This window comes from Arvicola amphibius, chromosome 4 (assembly GCF_903992535.2).
Source record: "Arvicola amphibius chromosome 4, mArvAmp1.2, whole genome shotgun sequence".
Lineage (NCBI taxonomy): Eukaryota > Metazoa > Chordata > Mammalia > Rodentia > Cricetidae > Arvicola > Arvicola amphibius.
Window position 1 is genome coordinate 23,363,521 of NC_052050.1, and position 21,138 is coordinate 23,384,658.

Consider the following 21,138-nt stretch of genomic DNA (forward strand, 5'->3'; position numbering starts at 1 on the left):
TCAGAGGCTAAGGGCTCCCGCAGGCCTTGTTCTGATCTGCTGCAGGCGATGGAGGGTTTTTGAAACTGAGAGGACTTGGCTGCGGCCCCGTTTCAGCTGCCGTTGGGGCTGGCTAATGGGCTCATTCGGGAAGACCCCCGCCTGCTGCACTAAAGAGTCCCCTGCCGACCCCCTCCCCAGTCCCAACCCAATTAATAAATGGGGGCTCCCACTTTATGGCTCTGGGAACAGGAACCAGAGATACAAATGACCCCCAGGGAGGGACAGAAAAAGGCCTTCCAAGAATCAAACCAGAGAATTGTGCTTCCACAGGCACAAGCTGCCACAGGCTAGTCAATTCCCATTTTCAAAGCATTAAAGGGGAAGAAACAGACAAAAACAAAACAACCCAAAAACCAACCAAACAAAACCCTCTATTTTCTTTCCCAGATCCAGACTTTCTTGGGGCAGGTACTGGGCACATCTGGACACAGCACATGCTCTACTGTCCTTCCTTGACAGGGCCTGGTCCTACCGTCTGTAATACTAAACAAAGGCACATTGCATTTGGCTAGCAATCACCTGCTTCTTAAAACACAAAGCAGCCACCTCTCACCTAACTTTGACCAACAGCTCAACTGTGACCTGGGATCCTCATCTGGAAGCCACCTTCCATCCATTCCATTCACACCCACGCTGCTAGCAAACCTAACTCCTGTCCTTTGGATTCCCCTAGTTCTAGTTCTACTCTAGTGTAAGTCCTTAGTGCTTCAAGTCTGGATCAGAATAAAAGCATCCTAAAGAACTGTTTCCTTGGCCCAGTAAAGTTACAAAAGGTTTCAGTATAATTTTTTAGCTTACTCTGCTTTATTCTCTATTACTCCTGAACAAACCAAATTCTGAATCTTATTTCAGGCCAGTAAAATTGGTTCTTGAACTTCATTTCCTAATACATCTTTTTCGTTCCAGTCCTCACAGAGAACACACATAATGCCCTCTTCTCCCACTCCCTCCACAATGCTAGTAAGATGATCTTCTTATATGGGGCACAGAACCCAAGTTTGCTTTCTCCCCAAAGTCACAAAGAGACAGTGGGACAGGAGCTACTTGGGTTCCTAAAAATTACTTGGGACTATGTGCTATGTCCTGCCATCTTTACTTTTTTTTTTTTTAAAAAAAATATTTATTATGTATATAGTGTTCTGTCTGTATATATGCCTGCAAGCCAGAAGAGGGAGCCAGATCTCATTATAGATGGTTGTGAGCCACCATGTGGTTGCTGGGAATTGAACTCAGGACCTCTGGAAGAGCAGTCATTGCTCTTAACCTCTGAGCCATCTCTCCAGCTCATTACTTTCAAAGAGTCATTCTGATTATTTCTACCTTTTCTACTTATTTCTTTGCTTTGGCTTCTTCTTAGGGTTTAGGCTTACTTCATAACCTGCATAACTATGTAAGACTTATAAAATACATGTTCTTAAATCAGCAAGCTCTCGAGGTAGAATTATTATCCTGGACTACAGTTGAAGCTAGTCTAGGTGACACAGCCTTTGTCTCAAATGGAAAAGCACAGCAAACTAAACAAAAAATATCAATTCCCCATACCTCAGACAGATGTAAGACTCATCTCTCTCACTAAGTTCAGAAGCTTTTTAAAGGTGGGACCTTCTCTTGGTGTTCTTGCTTATCACACTGTCCTGTATTCAGGACATGATTTAACTAGTGATATTCCTGCTTCTCAATGAAGGTGCTGTCATGGCATAACTCTCTGAACACTGTATCTCTGTCAACTTCCAAGTTGCCACCTGCTCCAAAGGACATCAGGTCTTTCCAAATTATAAATTTAGGTTGGGCAATAGTGGCACACACCTTTAATCCCAGCAGGCAGATCAAGGTCAGACTGGTCTACAGAGTTCCAGGACAGCCAGGGCTACACAGAGAAACCCTGTCTTGAAGAGAAAATAAATTACAAATTCAGTTTCATGATTTCAAACAAAAATAAAGTGAGGGGCTGAAGAGATGGCCGCTCTTCCATAGAACCTGGGTTTGACTCCCAGTACCTACAAGGTAGCTCACAACTATCTTTAACTCTAGTACCAAGGGATCTGATGACCTCTTCTGCCCACACACCAGGCAACACACATGGTGCAGACATACATACAAGCAAAACATACATACACACACACACAAAAATTACCTCATTGACTCATACTACTTAAGCATTTTCTTTAAGGACACCTTAAGGATGAAAACTCATTACTTTTTTTTAATAGCATCTCAGCTAGGCAGTGGTGGCACACGCCTTTAATCCTAGCACTCGGGAGGCAGAGGCAGTATGAGATCCTAGTCTATGCAGTGAGTTTCAGGACAGCCAGAGCTATATAAGTGAGACCCTGTCTCACAAAACCAAAACAGAATCTCACACATCCCAACCTGGTCTACAGATCAAGTTCCAGGACAGGCTCCAAAGCTACATAGAGAAACCTTGTATTGAAAAACGAACAAAACAAAAACAAACAAACAAACAAACAAAAAAAAAAACCACAACAAAAATCAGGATCTCTTGGGCTGTGGTGGCATACACCTTTAACCGAGCACCTGCGAGGCAGAGAGCGGCAGATCTCTGCATGAAATCCTAGTCTATGTATTGAGTGCCAGGACAGCCAGAGTTATCTAGTGAGACCTTGTCTCACAAAAAAAGAATACAGGACCTCACACGTTCCAGAATGGACTTGAACTATGTAGCTGAGGATGACCTTAAACTTCTGACCCTCTTGCCTCTGCCTTCCATATTCTGGGATTATAGACTTGCTTAACCATGTTTGGGCCCTATTCCCTACTACAGCTAAAATTAATCTTATATTCCCAAATAATCCCAATTTCTAGAATGGAAAGCAATTCTAATGCCAGGTGTAATCTTTCTCCCTGTAAAAACTGCCCCTGACCATCATTTTAGAATAGTGAAGTTATGTGCTCCTTTCAAATGAGCAGTGATTATTTCCTTAGCCCGATCTCATCCTAAAATGTTGATACTTCACTTATTCTAGATTATCCTTGTGGTTGATTACAGAGGAAAAAGTAGCCTACCATTCCTCTTATCTCTTGCACATAGTTCAGGATCTTCAAAGACATTTGCCTTTTATTCCTTCCAATTTTTGGCTTCAGTTGTCCAAGAATCAAAACACCAAAAGCAGTTCTGATGGTGCACACCTTTAATCCAGCACTTGGGAGGCAAAGTTCAAGGCTAGCCTGATCAATATAGTGGGTTCCTGGCCTGCTAGGGGTAGTGAGTCCCTGGCTGTACATGTGTATGTGAATACACACACACGCACACACACATAAACGTAACACAATAGTGCTTAGCATATAGTAGGTATCTTAACATGAGTTCCCTTTTTCTGGCTTCTTTCTCCCAAGATAGGCTTCTCTGACTCTTGACTAAAAGAATTACCTTTTCTGGGTATGTCTTCACTTGTCAGATGGCACTGAAATAATCAAGCTAATGTTCTTTTGTGGCTCATTCATTTTGAGACACTTAATTTATATATTCTGCTCTTCTATGCATTGCTCATCTAAACCAAGTGGAAGAGGAGCAGTTTGAAGGTTGACCTTAAAACCTGAGTCAGGTGTGGTGGCACATCTTCAATCCCAACTGTTAGGAGGCAGAGGCAAGTGCAACTCTGTACCAGGCCAGTCTAGTCTAGAACCAGGACAGGCAGGACTACAGAGAGAGACCCTGTCTCAAAAATAACAAATAAATACTTGGAAAATATAAGTAACTTTTAACTTCGACCACACTACTCCATATTTCTGAATTACTTTTGAACAATACAGACAGCATTGGTATGCAAATGTCATTAGTTCTTTGTTTAATAGTTTTGTTTATAGGCCAGGCATGGTGGCATGTGCCTTTAATTCCTACATTCCAGAGGCAGGTAGATCTCTAAATTTGAGGCTAGACTGGTCTAGTGTCAGGCTAGCCAGAGTTACATGGTGAGACAGTTTCAAAAACAAAAAAAAAAAAAAATAGAATTTGTTTTTGCTGATGTTCTTTAGATACTGTGAAGGAATATCCTTAAGCTACTTGGTGGTCTGGGGGTTCTAAGTCCATTCTCTAAGCCTAAAGGTAGCAGTGTGACCAAGGGAAACTCTTGACTAACAGAATTACCCTAATAGGACCTCCACAGAATAGTGAAACAGCAAACCCCTCCTAAATTTTACTAGCTCAAGCACAATTTTTCCTCCTCATAAACCACGGCAGCTGCAGTTCTCCCTTCCTGACCTATTTGCACCACCTCTTTGTGTTTTGTTTTTTGGTGGTTTGTTTGTTTGTTTTTTTAAATAAAGCCTTTGAGTCCTAATACAAGTTATAAATACTGGTCTGAAGCAAGTTAGACGTTTCTGTGTTCTTTCTGAGAAGTTAAATCTAGACACACCAGGCTCCTAAGCATTAGCCTGGCGGAGTGTTGCCTAACCATGATCGTCACTAGCAGTATCCCTTATTAAGCACCCTAATTACAGGGAGAGAAGACCAGGCTTTGTTCATTTGCACTGGCTGCTATGCTGTGTCCTTTAGAAACATTACTTCAAACAACCTCTCAGAGATGGTTGTTTGGATACATTGTTCTTTATTTCTCTACAAGTATCAACTAGGATTTACAGTTACCTTTAGATTCAGACACCAAAACATTCATTTATGGGGGCTAGAAAGATGGCTCAGTGGTAAAGCATGTTACTCTTTTAGTTCCCAGTATCCACAGCATGTGGCTCACAAGGGCTTACAATTCTAGCCCTAGGGAATCAGATACCCACTTCTGGACTTGCTGGACACCTGTACACAATATGGCACATGAGCACACAGAAAAAATTAAAAATATTATCTTTAAAAAATTCATTTATTTCCATGTCTTAAGGGTACATCTAAGTGAAGTTTGTGCCTATATCCTTAATTCAGAAAAGTATGTTGAAGTTGAGAACTGTGTAATAAGAAAGCTTCACCAACAATCACCTATCTAAAGATTATGAAAGACTAACTTTACATCAGTCTTTCTCAGTACTGGATTACTAATTTTAGATAAAAGATGTGAGAGCAACCTAGTGGTCAAAATATTTTGGCACCCTAGTGATAATCACCAGAGCCTGTATTTGCTTTCTACTCGGTATGATAGCCTTCTTCTCAACAAGCTTTATTCCCCATATATATCATCTACAACTGAACTTAGAAATGTCACCAGCAAAAGCAATACCCTAAGGATGAGGGAGACAAAGAGTAGAAGCAAGATTACTGAAACATAACACAGAAGTTCCTTTCATACCTTTGCAGTGAGAAAGCATGGTTATTTTTGCTCTTTAAATCTCACTCCAGAAGCTAAAGATCTAGATACTTGTTCTCTTAATTATTTGGAAAAATTTCAAAAACCATGAAATGGTAATAACTCTAAATACCCAGCAGAGTTAAGTCATTAGTAATTATGGTAGACTTAAATCATCCTAGTAGGATCCTGAGTGGGACAGAAAAAAAGGTAAGGAGAAGAAAAGGAAAGGAAGTAGGTAGATAGGATGACAGTTACCCAGTGAGGAGGGGTAGAGCAGATAGCACCAATGATTCCCAAAGGTTATCTTCCAACCTTGGCTAGAGGAATCCCCTACCTGAGTAGTCTAAGGCTGTAGAAACATTTGGGAGGTGTTCTCACATATGAGAAAACCTAGTCAGACAACAGAATCAATTAGTGTCCATGAATGCTCACCTTACCTCTCAGGCCAACTAAAATACTCAGCAGACTGTCTCTCCTTGAAATGGTAGGCTATTTCTTCACTAAGGAACTCCTCATTCTCATTCCACCTAGCCCTTCAGAATTACTAAACTGTGAAAAGTCACCCAGTAAATTTATAAAATCCAATGGAGGGGTTGGACAATTTTCAAATAAAAGAACCCCTAGTTTACAATGAAAAACAGTGTTAACTTACTATAGGCATTAGCCTTTTTAAAATTAAGGGTGTGTATCCGGGAGAAGAGTGCTAAAGATATTTGGGTACTGAAAAGGCTTTCTACATGGAATGGTTTTGTGCACGAAGAGAAAAAAAGTACAGGCTAGTCCTCTGTCTTTAGACACAGAATTAAGACAGCCACTGTTATAAAACAGAAACAACACACTCTGGTAGATGGAAATTCACATCTAGTCACAGATATGCAATGCATAATGACCTAAAACCAAGTCACTGTCTCTGTAGAGACTACTAACAAAATTCTTGGAATTGGAAATATTTTGAGCTCTCCATTCTCCTTCAGGGTCAAAAAAGTATGATTTTGCCTTAGGCAAAGGATACCAAAACCAGAGAAATTTAGCTCAAGTCATCAATCCTCAGCAGCAGCTTTTAATCCTTCATTTACCATGGCCTGGGTGCCACTTACACTTCTAAAACTTACTCATCCCACATACAAAGTTCAGACATTTTTTCCTCTTCCTTTTTCCTGATAGATTTTATTGCCTTTTTCCTAGCTAGACTGCAGCACGTATAGTCAGGGACTTCTTAATGTTTTAAATTATAAGCAGAACGAAAACAATTTTCCCCTCTGGTAGAGTTGGGAAAGATCTTAAGAATAATATAGACTTTAACCTTTAAACAGCTCTGCTTCATTTCTTGTATACTGCTGTTAGGAAATCACAAAGGTTGCTGAATACATTAACCCCCATGCTGATCCTCTTCTATAAGACTGGAAACCAGACTGGGTGAAATGGTGGAGATCCTGGTTTCAGAGTATCCTTTAGGTCTAAACAGCTTCTTACCAGCTTCTTTTGATGACTGTTGAGCTCAAACCCACTTACCTCTCCTGCCAGGAGGAGTCAGGGTACATGAAGCTCAACTCTTGATGGCTTCATACTACCATCCGTTTTCTACTTTTTTTTTTTTTTAAATTCATGTTCTTATGGATTCCCTTAACTAAATTTTTAATTCTTTAGTTTTTACTCTAGTATTCTCAAGTACCTCTCCAAACCCTGAGAATTTTTCTTTTGTTTTGGTAGTTTATGAGTCTTCCGAAATTGAGAACCCATAACATAAAGGAAAAAATGTCCTTCATATACGATTAGATATGCTCAAAGGGTACAGAAATTAGAAGTAAATGCAATGGAGCAAAAGTGGTATATTAACAGGAAATATTTAATTTTCCAATCTCCACTTTCCATCTTTATAAACTGAAAGAAAAAATTAATATATTACAAAATATCTGTACATAGACAAGGTACACCCAATGGGGGTCAAAAACAAGAGAGAGAAAGGAATACAGTGTCAGGAACCTATAAATCAGGGAGAATGAGGTGGCAACTGACACTTTTCCAATGCACCATTCTCTCTCAAAACCTGCTGGTAACCACTTTAGCACTGTACCTATATACGCATATTATACACACACACATACACACATACACATGTTGGGTGGTGATTATGGCATAAGCTAACAAAAGTACTACATACAAACTTGTGCTAATTGCCCTGTTTTAAATACATATCTCTTATGTTATTTGTGAATCCTTATCCATATAGAGAGATAGAAAAAAATAAGGAAACTGGGTTAAGCATGTGCTTTTAAAACTACATACAAAAAAATGATCATGGTCAAGCCAATTTTGTCTCTTATTCATGAGCAAAATCAGATTTCTCGTCTGTTCAAAATAATGTGTTTAATAATGCTATAATAGTTAAAACCCAAACCACTTTTGAATGGAATTAACTAGGTTTCTACTTTTTAACCAGTTGGGTTGAAAATTAAGCCAGAATTTTACTTTCATTATATTTATATATAGTGTAGCTGAAAAATGACCAAATACCTTTTCGTCCTCCATAGATTTCAGGATATTTAAATGAGTTATTTTCCTTTGCTTTCAGAAGTAGTCAAAATTATTATAAAAATATTTTTTATAGTTTACACTTCCAAAATGAGGTGGGGGTGAAATGAGAGCATACATACATATACACACATTCACATACTCAACCCCTTCCCTAGCAGGGATGGGGAAATGGAAGTTTACGTAAATTATTTAGACTATTTGGCATAATTAAAAATATAGTGGCAGATGGGAAGGGAAAACATTATTGATGACTATCTATAACCAAAATACAATGAAAATATATAGAGAAATTTATTCATATTTGATGGGAAAACAATTTTTTTTTTCACTGAATAGATACTTTAGAAAGTATCCCTGCTCAGTTTCTTTAATCAAAAATAGGGGACTGGGGTTCAACACCTTATAATAAAATATCCTAAAATAAGGCCCATTTCTGAGGACTAACTAGTAGCAGAATGAAAGTACAGATAAAACTTTAATGCAATCTATGGATAGCATCTCAGTATTCCTAGGATATCTAAACAGACATCCTGGCATAAAAAAGCTATCAAAGCCAAATGGCTAGAAGGTTCACTTACTATTAGTGTTTGGCCCTGTGGCAAAGCCATACCAAAACACAGAAAATAAAGAAATATACACACTGGTATTTATTTCAGTAACAGGGGAAAATAGTTTTTATGTAGCTGAAGAGGGTTCTTTCACCTCTTTAATTGTTTTTTAAAAATTAATACATCTTTCTAAATATATTTTTTAACTTAAGAACTTGGTATTGAAACATGAAATTTCACTTGAATTCTGAAAACTATTCTCCAAAATGCTCAAGTATGTTTGCTTTTCTCTGTAAAAGGAAGCTTAACCTACAGTTCACAAACTCCCAAGTCTGTGCAGATCAATATATGACATATATGTTTTTAAAATACTCCAGATGCTGATGGAAGAAATGGAAGCCATAATGAGAAGCCTCTCAAGTAATCTCACTAAGATCCTTTCTCTCTTCCATGTTTTGTTTTGATAAGGCAAGGTTCTTGTCAGGAAATCATACTTTATACCCTTTACCACAATCAAAATGTTCTCTATAAGAAATGGTAGGCTATACATGCTGTGATGTATACTTATCAATACTGTTCTTTCTCATGGTAAGCTGCTTAAAGCGTTTTCTTTAAAGGTATCAGAAATTGATATATCTTCAGATATACACCCTAAGCTAGGCTATATATCCATGTATTTCCAGGATTTTCTCTGACAATAACACAAGGCTCTGTTTGAAAGGCTTAAAAAAAAAACATAAAAATATACATGTAAACAACATGCTTATTGATCTTATTATCCTTCTAGGTATGGAGGGACCATCTCTATCCAGCAGCTCAGCAGCAATGTACTATCATTTACAAATCAACCTCCCCATCATAACATGGCTTAAAAAACAAAACGAAAATTTTAGAATTGAAGAGTTACAGAGAACAATGTAGGAGTTTGAATTTCCTTTCCTTTATTTAAAAAAAAAAGAAAGAAAAGAAAAAAGAAAGAAAAGAATCATTCCAGGTTCTTGGGCATCTCTACTATGTTTTCTATCAAACAAATGCCTCAAAAAGATAAAGGAATAGGGGCAAGAACATAGTGGAAGGAAAAAGGGGGGGACAAAAAGGCAAGGAGAAAGGAGAAAAAAGTAAGCAAAAAGCAAAAATTGGGTACAGTCTCCCTTCTTGCCCAAGAATGCCACTTTCTACAGCCTGCTTTAAGTGCAGGAAGAGGGCAAAATTGAGCAAACTTAAGGATGAGTAATTTATTTGGAAAAGGTATGTACGAGATGCTCAACTGAAGCAAAAATGGGAGATGGTAGAGAAAGGAAACATTGAAGCCACTGTTTCCCTTCTACAAAAAGCCTAAGAGGAGCTCAGATCTTGTGAATACTATTCTCTTTAAAGGTGGGGTGGAAAACTAAATAAAAGTTCAAAAGAAACCACACACAAACACATACACACACATACAGAGAGAAAAAACAAAAACAAAACAAAAATATTTTTGAAACCCAAAGCCTCTCCAGAGCCATCTCAAAACAAAACTGTCCTCTCTCTTCTGCTCAAGGGCAGGCAATAAGCTAATGCAACAATTACTTTTCAACCAAATGTCTCTTTTTCTCCATATTTTCTACTATAGCTCCTACATAAAGCAGAAGTAAATATTCTGGCTATTGCCCATCCAGGAGGAACTGGTGCCAAGATCATTGAGTCGCCTGCTAGTAGCAAGTGAGCAAGGAAAACAATGGACATCCTTGCAGTAGCCAAATACAGATGATTACCTTGCTCTGGCAAGAGATTAAAGGGTCAGAGGACTAGATGGAAAGATGGATAGGGAAGGAATTTTTAAGGGCAATGATGTCTCTGGGTTAATAAGGAACTCCTCTCCCTCTTCCCCCTCGAGGTGGGACTCTTGCAGCCCCCCGGTAGAGTTTTCCATAAGCAGAAGACTGAGCTGGGCCCACCCACTGAAGAGTTGCTCCTGAGCTGTTGGCCCCAGTGGCTCCTGGACCCAGCTCCCCATAGTTTTGCAATTTGGTCTCTGTATGTACCACAGAGTTGCCATTTCCCTCAGACTTCAGGAATGGTTGCCCAACCACTGAGTGTAATGCTAATGGTACCCTGGCAAAACGAAGGTCCTGGTCCCCTGGGAACTGCACTGACCCTGTGCCCTGGTAACTGTTGGACTCCCCAAGGTGGCTCACAGAGCCTGAAAAGGTCCTGTTCTTCACCAAGGTCTGGACCAAAGATTCTGTCAAGGCTGGACCAGAACTGCGTTCATCAGTGTCAGCAGCACTGAAACCTGCTTCAGGCCCATCAGTGTTTCCATAAGTCCTGTTTGGATGGGATCGGGTGGAGTACTCCATTGGTCTCAAGGCCTGGTGCTCATGTGGCAGGTGGCCAGGAGGCTCTGCTTCAGGCTGGGACAAAAGTTGCAGCAAGGCGGCTGTCACGGCGGGATTCAACTCCTGGGGGGCGCTGGAAAGATCGCCTTCAACCAGAGGGGGTGGAGGTGGCGGCGGTGGAGGTCCAGGGGGCTCAGGGGGCCTCTTCTCTGGTGGAAGAATGTGAGGAGGACATGCTGTGGAAGGGTTACTTCTTTTAAACACCATCTTAAAAATCACATGTGATTATAAACACAAACACATACTACCCAACATAGATAAATACCAATACAAGTAACCAGATTCATTAAATAAAATCTTGGGATCAGGAAACTGAAATTTATAAATAAAATAATCAAGTGATTAGAAGTAAAACAGTTGTATTATGGATCTAATAGCTGGTATAAAAGATGTTATGTTTCAAATGATTGTCCTGAACTTTTTTGTCTGAGATTTCATTTCTTAAAAAGCCGTTCAGATTGTTGGCAACCTCTCCATCCCTTCTGCTGTTAGATCAAAACATTTTTGAAAATAAAGTAGAAAGAAGGAAGACGAGAAGGAACAACATACATGTTATCATCACATTTCTAGGACATAATCTTTCTGTATAACCTACAGACCTGACTAACACATTTACACAATGTTCGATGATATAAGACTAACCTGAAATACAACTTAAAAGAATATACAGGAGAGAAGCAATCAAGAAAAAACTTGATATGTATAAAAAGTCATTTCACTTCAACAAACTTTAGTCATTTCTCCCCATAACCATATCTTCAAGTTGGATATTAACCAACTACACCGTTATTCAGGAAGAGTATTAACAATTGCAAAGACCAAAGTAAGCCTATTGTAATTTTCTATTTTATTTTCTAATCTTCTGCATGTTTTTTATTCTATAAAAAAGAAAAATCACTCCAGCAGTGTTATGCAGAACTGGACTGCTGATAAAACATGTTGGTCCTGCGTTAAGAATTTACTATTCAGAAATATACTGGAACTAGTACTAGACTCAATTATAACTAAGATCTCTTTGTTGAAACATGTCCAAAACTTTGCTTTTTTATTGCTGCCATTTGCCTGAGAATGACTTCTTACCAAAGCAAGAGATGAGAGTAAAATGGCCTGAGTTTGAGGCCACACAAAACTACTGAGACAAAATGCCTTCAAAGATTTGAGAGTCAACCTGCTAAAGAAAAGGTTTAATGTTTTGGTTTTATCTTTCAAATGACAAATTTTTCTTTTTCCTATGGAAACATTTAAAAACATCTCTACGATCATTCTTCTGTTTTGTTAGTTAGTGATGTAATGTCTATACTTAGACAAGCCAAAATCAGTTTTTGGTTATAATTTGATATTTCTGTAGTATAATTATCTAGCATATACTTTGTATAGATAGTAAGTAACTAAGTTTCCACCCCCCGAGTATGCACATGAAAGTACTCTAAAATCAATATACAATCTTAACACTGCAGTGGAGAAGGCACCGTGCGATACGAAACAACAAACAGAGTGAGCAGTCCAGAGCTCCTGGGCTGGGCACAAGCGGACAGAGAGGAGGCAGGTTATCAGCTCTCAGTTCTGAACACTTTATAATATGGAACCCCAAGTTACTTGTGGGCAGGCTGGTTTTCTGAGTACTAGGTAAGAAATAATTTATGGCAGAAAGATAAACCGGCTACTTAAAATTTACAATTTGAAGAATAACTTGAAAGGATAGGGTAACTGAACTATAACTATGTATTTATATTTCAGATACTTTTACTGTCAACACTAATCTATCTTTACAAGAGAACATCTAAGTACCAGTGACATTAAAAGGAAGTATTTGAAGCCTATTCATGAAATGAAAACCAAGAATTTTAATAGTTGGGGGTTGGAGGGTGGGGAACAACAAGAAAACTCAAACCAACTTTAAAAGGCATGGTTATAAAAATGGCAGTTTAAGTTTACATTCTTCCAGTTATACCACTTTCTATTAAATAACTACTAAAGTTAATAAAGCTTCTTAAAGAAATAAAACTAAAAATATAAATTATAAATCATATTGTCTTTGGATTTAAAATGCTAATGTTGTCAATCTATAATAATTTTATACTAATGGAGGGAGGTAAATAAATGAAAAAATAGTTTCAACCATTACCCTTTCTTAATAAGTACAGAAAAACTAAATTACCAAACGAAAATCATTATCTTTCTTATTTATAGTCTGCCCTCTGGTGGAAGTGTTAATGAACAGTGAAATGGCCAAGTATGAGGCACCAGGGTGTGGTGGTATGAGGCAGGAACATCTTAAAATTTGAGGACAGATTGTGCTACATAACAGCAGAGGCACTATATAATCCAGGAACAACTATAATAATGAGTTGTAGAGTTTGGTGAACAATCTTTCTTTCTTTCTTTCTTTCTTTCTTTCTTTCTTTCTTTCTTTCTTTCTTTCTTTCTTTTTTTTTTTTTTTAATGAAGGTTGGCCTGGAACTTCCTATGTAGGACCAGGTTGGTCTTGAAATCACAGAAATCTACATTTCCCTGCCTCTTGAGTGCTGGGATCAAAAATGTATGACAACAAAACCACCATTTGTATTCAGCTTTACTTATGACATTTTTACATTTGGCTCTAAAAACCTAAGCCAATATCTAGCTATATGCTATGATTTATTTTTAGTTCAATTTTATTATGTGGTTGACAGCTTGCTGACTTGGTTATTTGGTGACTATTTCTCTATAAGGATGCTATTTAATCTGACCAAGTTCTTCCAGATTTTGAGTTGAAATTATTTATTTTTGGGTGGATAGTAGGTAGGATCAGAATCTGAGACATGAAATTAAAAAGCTTACTTTAATTCTACATAGTGTTTTCTTTTTATTAATCTTAAATATTTATTTTTATAGCATTAATGTTTTGTCTGCATGTATGTGTGTTTGTCATGTGTATACCTGGTCCCTGTGGAGATCAGAAGAAGGCATCAGATCTTCTGGAACAGGAATTACAGGCAGCTGTGAGCCAGTGAATGTGTGCTGGGAATTGAACCCAGGTCCTCTACAAGAGCAGCCAGTGCTCTTAACCTCTACGCCACCTCTCCAGTCCCATTATATAGCCTTCTCTACTACTCTTTAAAAACAATTGGAATCATCATAGAGAATAGCAAAGTGAATCAGGACATGTGAGTGTACAAGTTCTAGCTTCATCTGCCAATAATCAGCAGAGCACAGACTTACTTAAATTTCTTAGGATGCAGTTTTCCTATTCACAAAACAAAAGGTTAACTTTATTATCTTTCAGTTTTAATAATTTCCACATACAAAAAAAAGAAAGAAACCAGGTTATATATTTGACCTTATACTAGTGAAAATAAAAAAATATATTTTTTGTACCAACCAAGATGAAATATAAATGCAGGACCCTAAAGTTCATTATACCTCTTCAGTCTCTGTGCCTCTTCTTTTTCCCCAATTCATGGAATCTTCAAGGTCAATGAAAATTTCCAAGGAGTTGAAAACATTTTTCAGATGGAATTTGTAAACAGATTGTGAATCAGAATTGACTAGATAATTTACAATACTTTTCCTTCTAATAAACTGCATGGATGTGGTAATGTGACACAAGGTGTAACACACTTTTATCCCCTTTCAGATTTTGTTTTTTCTTTTCATAATGCTTACTTCCTGATTTCACTGTTTCTTTCAGAAACATAGACTTAAAAATAATCACTTTTGTATACAATTACTTTTTGGAAAAAAAAAGTAAGGTGTTATCTGCTTAGAACAATTCCCCAATTATTTTCAGAAACTGAAATATTTTATTAGGGCTTTCTTGACTGTCATCTTCCAGATAAAATTCTGGTATCCAGGATTCACTGCATTAGATGTAAAGAACAATTCGATGTTTATTTAAAAGTCAGATTTACTAGGACTAGCTAGCTACCACATATGTAGTGGTTCAAGACACTGCACTACCTATGGCTTTGGTTTCCTTGGTTAGAACACAGGGATTTTACTTACCAGTACCTTCTTAAGTGGAAAAATTATCAGTATATGAAAGGTGCTTTGATATTTAAAAAAGCTGGCCAAGAAATACATCACTTGGTGTTATGTTCTCCTGTAGACTAGATTACAGAAACTGAAACTGAGACCAATGATGTAAAAAAGAAAACATTAAGAGATTTTTTTTTTAAGAGGATCAACAGCACCTGAGCTCAATGAGATTCATGACCGGTCTGTTTACCTGCTGCCTCCTCCTGTGGCATTGTAGGAGTTCTTCGGGGCCCCTGTGGCCCACTATTCTTGTCACTGGTGTTTTCCTCCAGGTTACCTGCTGGCTCTTGGGTTTTCATCAGCTGACTCAAGAGAACTGCCAACATATTCTGCATGTCAGCTGGTGTATTCGAAGCTTCAGGAGTTGTCTGTTCTGCTGAAGGCATGACCACTGATACAGAGGGTACCTCCTTCAATGATTCCTCTGGGGCTATGGATTCTGAGTCCTGCTGCTGGGAACTGGCTTCAGTCAGTGCATTAATAGATTGATTCAAGGCTTCCAGCTGCTGTTGCATCTCTGGGTTGGAGTGGATATTAAGCAGCTGTGCCATTTGAGGGATGCTCAGGTCAGTTTGGCTCTGTAGCAGGTTTAATAAGACTGCCAATTCACTTTGATTCAGCTGCTGTGTGATGTCACCAAGACCTGTAGGATGACAGTGGAGCCAATATAAGATGAATAAGAAAGAAAAGGTCCTTTGTCTTCGTCAACTGACAAAAGCAATGCATAATATCCAAACATGTAGCTTCATTTTGAAAGCCTCATAGTTTAATATCTTGGATTAACATCACAGCTTATTTTTTATTTTTGTTTAAAAATTCAAGGACTTAAGACTGGTGAGATGATGCACTAGGTAAAAGGTACTTGCCAACTAGTATGGCAACTGTATAAAGCCCAGGACCCATATACTGGGGCAATTCCCACATGTTGTCCTCTGAACCCTAATATATTATGTGCAATCTCCAACAAAATAAAAACTAAAACAATAAATAAATAAAATACAAAGACTAACTAAAGCATGTCTGAATTATATATAAAAGTGATTATATTTTATCTGTATTCTTCAAGGTCAGTGATTTTCAACCAATAGTACATGTAAAAACTGTTAGGATAGATTTAACATTCCAAGAGATGTGGCATTTATTAAAGGGTTATTTATCTCTGGTACTCGAGGCTGGACTCAAAGATCAAATGTAGTGAAAGATAACCTTGACTTTCTCATCCTCCTGACTCCACCTCCCTAGTGCTGTGTTGCAATTGTTTGCCACCACACCAATCTGAGGATATTAATTTTTCATGTTTTCTGGATGATTCTAAGGAGTACTGAATGTTGAAAATAGCATTGTAATCTCAGCTATTAGAGACTGAGGCAGTAAGTTCCTAATTTCAAAGCCACTTGGTCAATATAGAAGAGGAAATGGCCGGGTGGTGGTGGCACAAGCCTCTAATCCTAATACTCGGGAGGCAGAGGCAAGTGGATCTCTGAATTTGAGGCCAGCCTGGTCTACAAGAGCTAGTTCCAGGACAGGCTCCAAACTTACAGAGAAACTATGACTCGAAAAAAGAAAAAAAGAAAAGAAAAGAAAAAGCCATAAGCAAACTAACTTAAAATTTACTTATTTAATTGATTGGTTTCTGCCACACACAATCTATGAGATATACAACATTCCTTATTTCAAGGAATGAGAATACTCTGCTGTAAACTTTCTGATCATGCGCAGAAAATAAGGTTTATTTTCTCATAATGAAGACAACAATCTTTCTCCTAATATTCCACTGGACAAAAACACATGGATATGAACATATATGCATTCTACCATCAAAATCTATATAACTGAACTTAATAGAAGTAGAGGCTCCATCCCAGCACTGACCTACTGCATCCCCAGGACCAGGCTCTGCCTTGACAGGAGCAGGCTGAGGTGGTGCTGGGCTACTGTTCTTCACAGGCTCAACTGTTGTCCCTGAGGTAGTTTCTTTCCGAGAAGCTTTGGGCGGAGGTGGCTCTTCTATTACCATACCACTTTGTCGCTGGCGTCGACGTTTCTTACTCCACAATTCATGGCAATCCTGCCAGTGAGGTAGACTGGAAAAACACAAAACAAAGGAGGAATAAGTAATGAGTAAATGTAAGAATAATGAATTAAAGTAGGAGAGAAAGTAACATGAAAAATAGAATTAAGAACAAAAACGTCAGAATGTAATATAAAAAGAATTATTGGAAGTGGAAGTTTGTGAAAGTATTTATGTGGAAAGAAATAATACTAAAACTCCTATATAGTCAAATAATGTTTTTGTTGGTATAAAATGAACAAAGAGAACTTTAATGGCCGTGTTTCAGTTGAAGATAAATGTAAGCGCAGAAATGAATAGTTTATTAATAGTTATGAAAGGCTAGGAAGGGGCTGAGAGATGTCTCAGTAGGTAAATGAACTTGCCACCTAGCATTAAAATCCTGAGTATAATTTTGGAATTCACATGATAGAAAAAGAGAATCAACTCCCACAACTGGCCCTGACCTTTCACGTGTGACCTGGCAAGAACATAAACATACACACAATGTGAAAAGAGAAGAGATAGTGCTTTAAATCTTGGGACTATATAGACATATCATGATTTAATCATCAGTTTGCAAATCATTCACTGAATTTCCATGACTGGACATCATCAACTTTCTTAAGGAGTTAGGTAGGATCCTATTAGTTTCAGGCTATCCTGGTCTACTTAGTGAGTTCCAGGTCACCCAGGGTTACACTGTATATCCCCCCCCCCAAAAAAAAAAAGCCAAACAAGCAGACAAAACTATATACTAGTTTCCAAATTTCAGTAAAAAGCTTATACATCAAAAAATATATATCAAATCTAAAAAATAAATTTGGATAGGTCTTCGGAGCAATAAAATTTATAGATACCATCTATACATGTACTTATCTAAATCCTTTTCTTTGGAAGATATTATCAGACTAACCTCGAACTCTTGATTGAGCTGCAATTAAAAGTGTTTACCACCATATCTGGCCATTCCTTTGTCTGGCAAGAAAATTAATGATGCAAGAGGATCCTAAGTTCAACACAGTGAGACCATCCCACAACTCAAACAAAAAGAAAAAAAATTCTCCAAACAAACAAACATACTAAAGGGCTAGAGAAACTGTTCAGGAGATAAGAGCTTGGGCTGTTCTTGCACATAACTTGAATTCCCATGTCCGGTAGCTGAAAGTTGCAGGGACTCTTACACCATCTTCTGGCCCCCACAGGCAACCATTTACATAAATGCATAAAAAACAGCAAAATGAATAAAAAAACAAGCATACAAAACAACAACAACCAAAACAAAACAAAACAAAACCCCAGCAAAAACAAGAGGTTGCTTGGGAACACAGCTTAGTGGTAAAATATTGATTTGACTAACACATACAAGGATCATAGTACTGGCATAAACAAAAAACAAAGAAACAAAAATAAATCTAGCATAAAAGCTATTAATACTGCCAGTGATAAGTTCAAAGACAAAGGATCTTGTATGCGCCATGAAGTTGAATGTGGGTATAGAATCTTGGAAGATCCTCTACTGTACATTCTATTCATAAAATTGTCATGAAAGAGGGCCCTAGAGATGGCCAAGGTAGCAAAGGCCCTAGCAGCAGAATCCAAGCACTGACTCTCAAGTTGTCCTCTGACCTCCATACAAGGGCTGTGGCTTATAGATATGTAGGCCTGCACACGCACACACACACACACACACACAAAAGAGGAAAGTAAAAAAATTATGATGAAAGAGATACATTAAGACTATATATTTATATAAAAATTCAAGGAGACAAAAGCAGGCAGATCTGTATGAGCTCAAGAACAACCTGATCTCAAAAAATAAATAAAATTACTAAACTGACAATGATACAAACTATTTAAAATTAGAACTGTTCTTGCAGTGTAGAAAATATATAGTCACAACATAAATGATTAAAACAGAAGGAATGGTTAAGAGCAAAACCTACAAGGAATACTTAAAAAGACATTGTTTATCACAATAAACAGTAGAGATCTAGAAACAAAAGAAAATAGCTTGAACCAGACTAAACAAATACAGTTAAATTTATTCCTTACTTAATCCAACCTTATCCACAAATAACAGTCCATCAGCACTGACATAATCATTTGTAGTTATTTTGATCTTAAATCTTTTTTTTTCATTATACAGTCAACAATACTTACTCTGGAGGTGCCATTTTGCTGAGTTCCACATCTTTAAGGAAGTCACTCTGCAGGGTTTGTTCAGCTGTGCAACGCTTGCTAGGATCAAGTGTCAGCATGTGGTCCAATAAATCAAGAGCTGCTGAAGGAATACTATAGAATGGAACAGAGACATCAAAAACTCACAACATTCTCTTAGTTCTCAAACCTGCAAACCTGTATCAAAAATTATATGAATTTCCATTTCCAAGTAAAACTGAGCAAGGAAATTGGAAACTGGCTAATGCAAGCAACAAGATCTGAGCCATGATTTAAGAAATGCTACAATGCACATAAAAACTTAAAAAGCAACAATTTTGTTCTCTTTCCTTAGGACAATCAAAAGGACTATAAGGAAAACCACAAGTTGTTGAAAATAAAATGGTTTTCATTTGTCCAAGGCCTTCAGAAGAGAAAATTAGAAATAGAGTCTGATAGAAAAAACTCTTCAAAAATATAATGTCTAAGGCTGGAGAGATGGCTCAGAGGTTAAGAGCACTAGGCACTCTTACAGAGTACCCAGGTTCAATTTCCAGTACCCACATGGCAGCTTACACTCTTTCAAACTTCACTTCCATGACATCCAATACCCTCTTCCGCCCTCTGCAGTCACCAGACACAACATGGTATACATACATGCATGTAGGAAAAACATGCACATATATAAAATAAAAGAATAAAATAAAACGTCTACAATGGGCTGGTTGAGGCAGCTCATCTGGTAAAGGTGTCTGCTCCCAAGCCAGTACTATATCCTGGGACCCACATGGGCAGAGACTGGACTCCTGGCTGGATGGTGGTGGCGGCACACACCTTTTATCACAGGACTTGGGCAGCAGAGGCAGGCAGATCTCTGTAAGTTCTAGGCCATCCTGCATCCTGGTCTATAGAGCGAGTTCTAGGACAGGCTCCGAAGCTACAGAGAAACTATGCCTTGGAAAAAAAAAAAAAAAAAAAAACAAAACACCAACAAAAATGCAATCAAGGGGCTGCAGGAATGGCTCAGTGGTTATGGGCACTGGCTGCTTTTCAAGAGGACCTGGGCTCAATTCCTAGCAACCATATGGTAGCTCACATTGTAACTCCAGTTCCAGGTGATCCAACACCCTTGCACAGATGAAACACCAATGCACATAAAATAAATAAACCTTTTTTGTTTGTTTTTCAAGGCAGGGTTTCTCTGTGTAGCTCTGGCTGTCCTAGCTGTCCTGGAACTAGCTCTTGTAGACCAGGCTGGGCTCAAACTCACAGAGATCTGCCTGCCTCTGCTTCCCAAGTGCTGGGATAAAAAACATGCACCACTACTGACCAGTTCAAAATAAAAAAACCTTTTAAAAATAAAATGTAATTAAAATGTTGTTGTAATAAATTAGGCTTAATAGTAAAAAAAATCAAGTCCCAACAAAAGCTAGAAACAGAAAAGAGATATAAGATTGTGCTAAACTCACAAAGAGAATTCTTCTCTTAGACGTCTCCTATATTGCTTCTTCGGTTTCATGGTGTTGAAGTAGGGCAGCTTGATAACATCAGGCCACACTGCAGGACAAGGGCTACCACAGAGACGACTGAAAAGAAAGCAAAAAGCCACGTAAAATGAAGCAAATCATCAGTATCATGACTTCTAGAGTTTCTTGAAGGAGAAATTATCCTCTTGGATCTGGGAAATCTATGACTTATTACATTAGTAGACATCAAAAAAAAGTAAAGTATGACTTTACTGCTCTAAGGAGAAGCAATATAAGAGAATTGGTTATAAGAAAACATACTGGAAATACTGAAAGACAGCAAGAGAAAACTATTGAAAATACAATCCAAAACGATTCACATATTTTATAAAGCATGTTTTACAAAAGGTTTTCATTCTTATTTTATTCACTTAGAATTAATTTCCTCTCTCCCCTCTCTCTCTCCCCTTTTTCTCCCCTCTCTCTCTCCCTCTCCCACTCCCTCCCCCCCCCTCAGAACAGGCCAGGTCTCTCTATTATGTAGGCCTGGCTTTCCAGGACATATTACGTAAACCAGGAGAGCCTTGGAACTCACAGAGTTTAAGAACCTGTCTCTTCTTCCAGAGGCCACCCCACATCTGGCAGAATTAATTTCAAATAGGAAAAATTTTAAGAGATGGTACACACCTTTAA

At 38.0% G+C, this 21,138-nt stretch overlaps 1 protein-coding gene across 14 annotated transcripts in view; it reads right to left on the reverse strand.

Moving 5' to 3' along the window:
• The window catches only part of Cdk12 (cyclin dependent kinase 12), a 76,701-nt gene that overhangs the window by 13,046 nt on the left and 42,517 nt on the right, over positions 1–21,138 (reverse strand). For 10 of the 14 annotated variants that reach the window (XR_006020815.1, XR_006020812.1, XR_006020808.1 and 7 more), the window contains exons 10-14: positions 20,449–20,565; positions 18,983–19,114; positions 16,642–16,853; positions 14,960–15,412; positions 10,511–10,928 (exon numbers count right to left, since the gene is read on the reverse strand). Coding sequence is in view for 3 of the 14 variants with exons in the window: in XM_038328775.1 (XP_038184703.1) it covers positions 10,216–10,928; positions 14,960–15,412; positions 16,642–16,853; positions 18,983–19,114; positions 20,449–20,565 (1,627 nt within the window). In the remaining 11 variants the exon portion in view is untranslated. Of the gene's footprint in view, positions 1–4,855; positions 10,929–14,959; positions 15,413–16,641; positions 16,854–18,982; positions 19,115–20,448; positions 20,566–21,138 lie in introns of those variants that run through there. The other 4 variants (XM_038328775.1, XM_038328774.1, XM_038328776.1 and 1 more) reach the window with 3 other exon arrangements.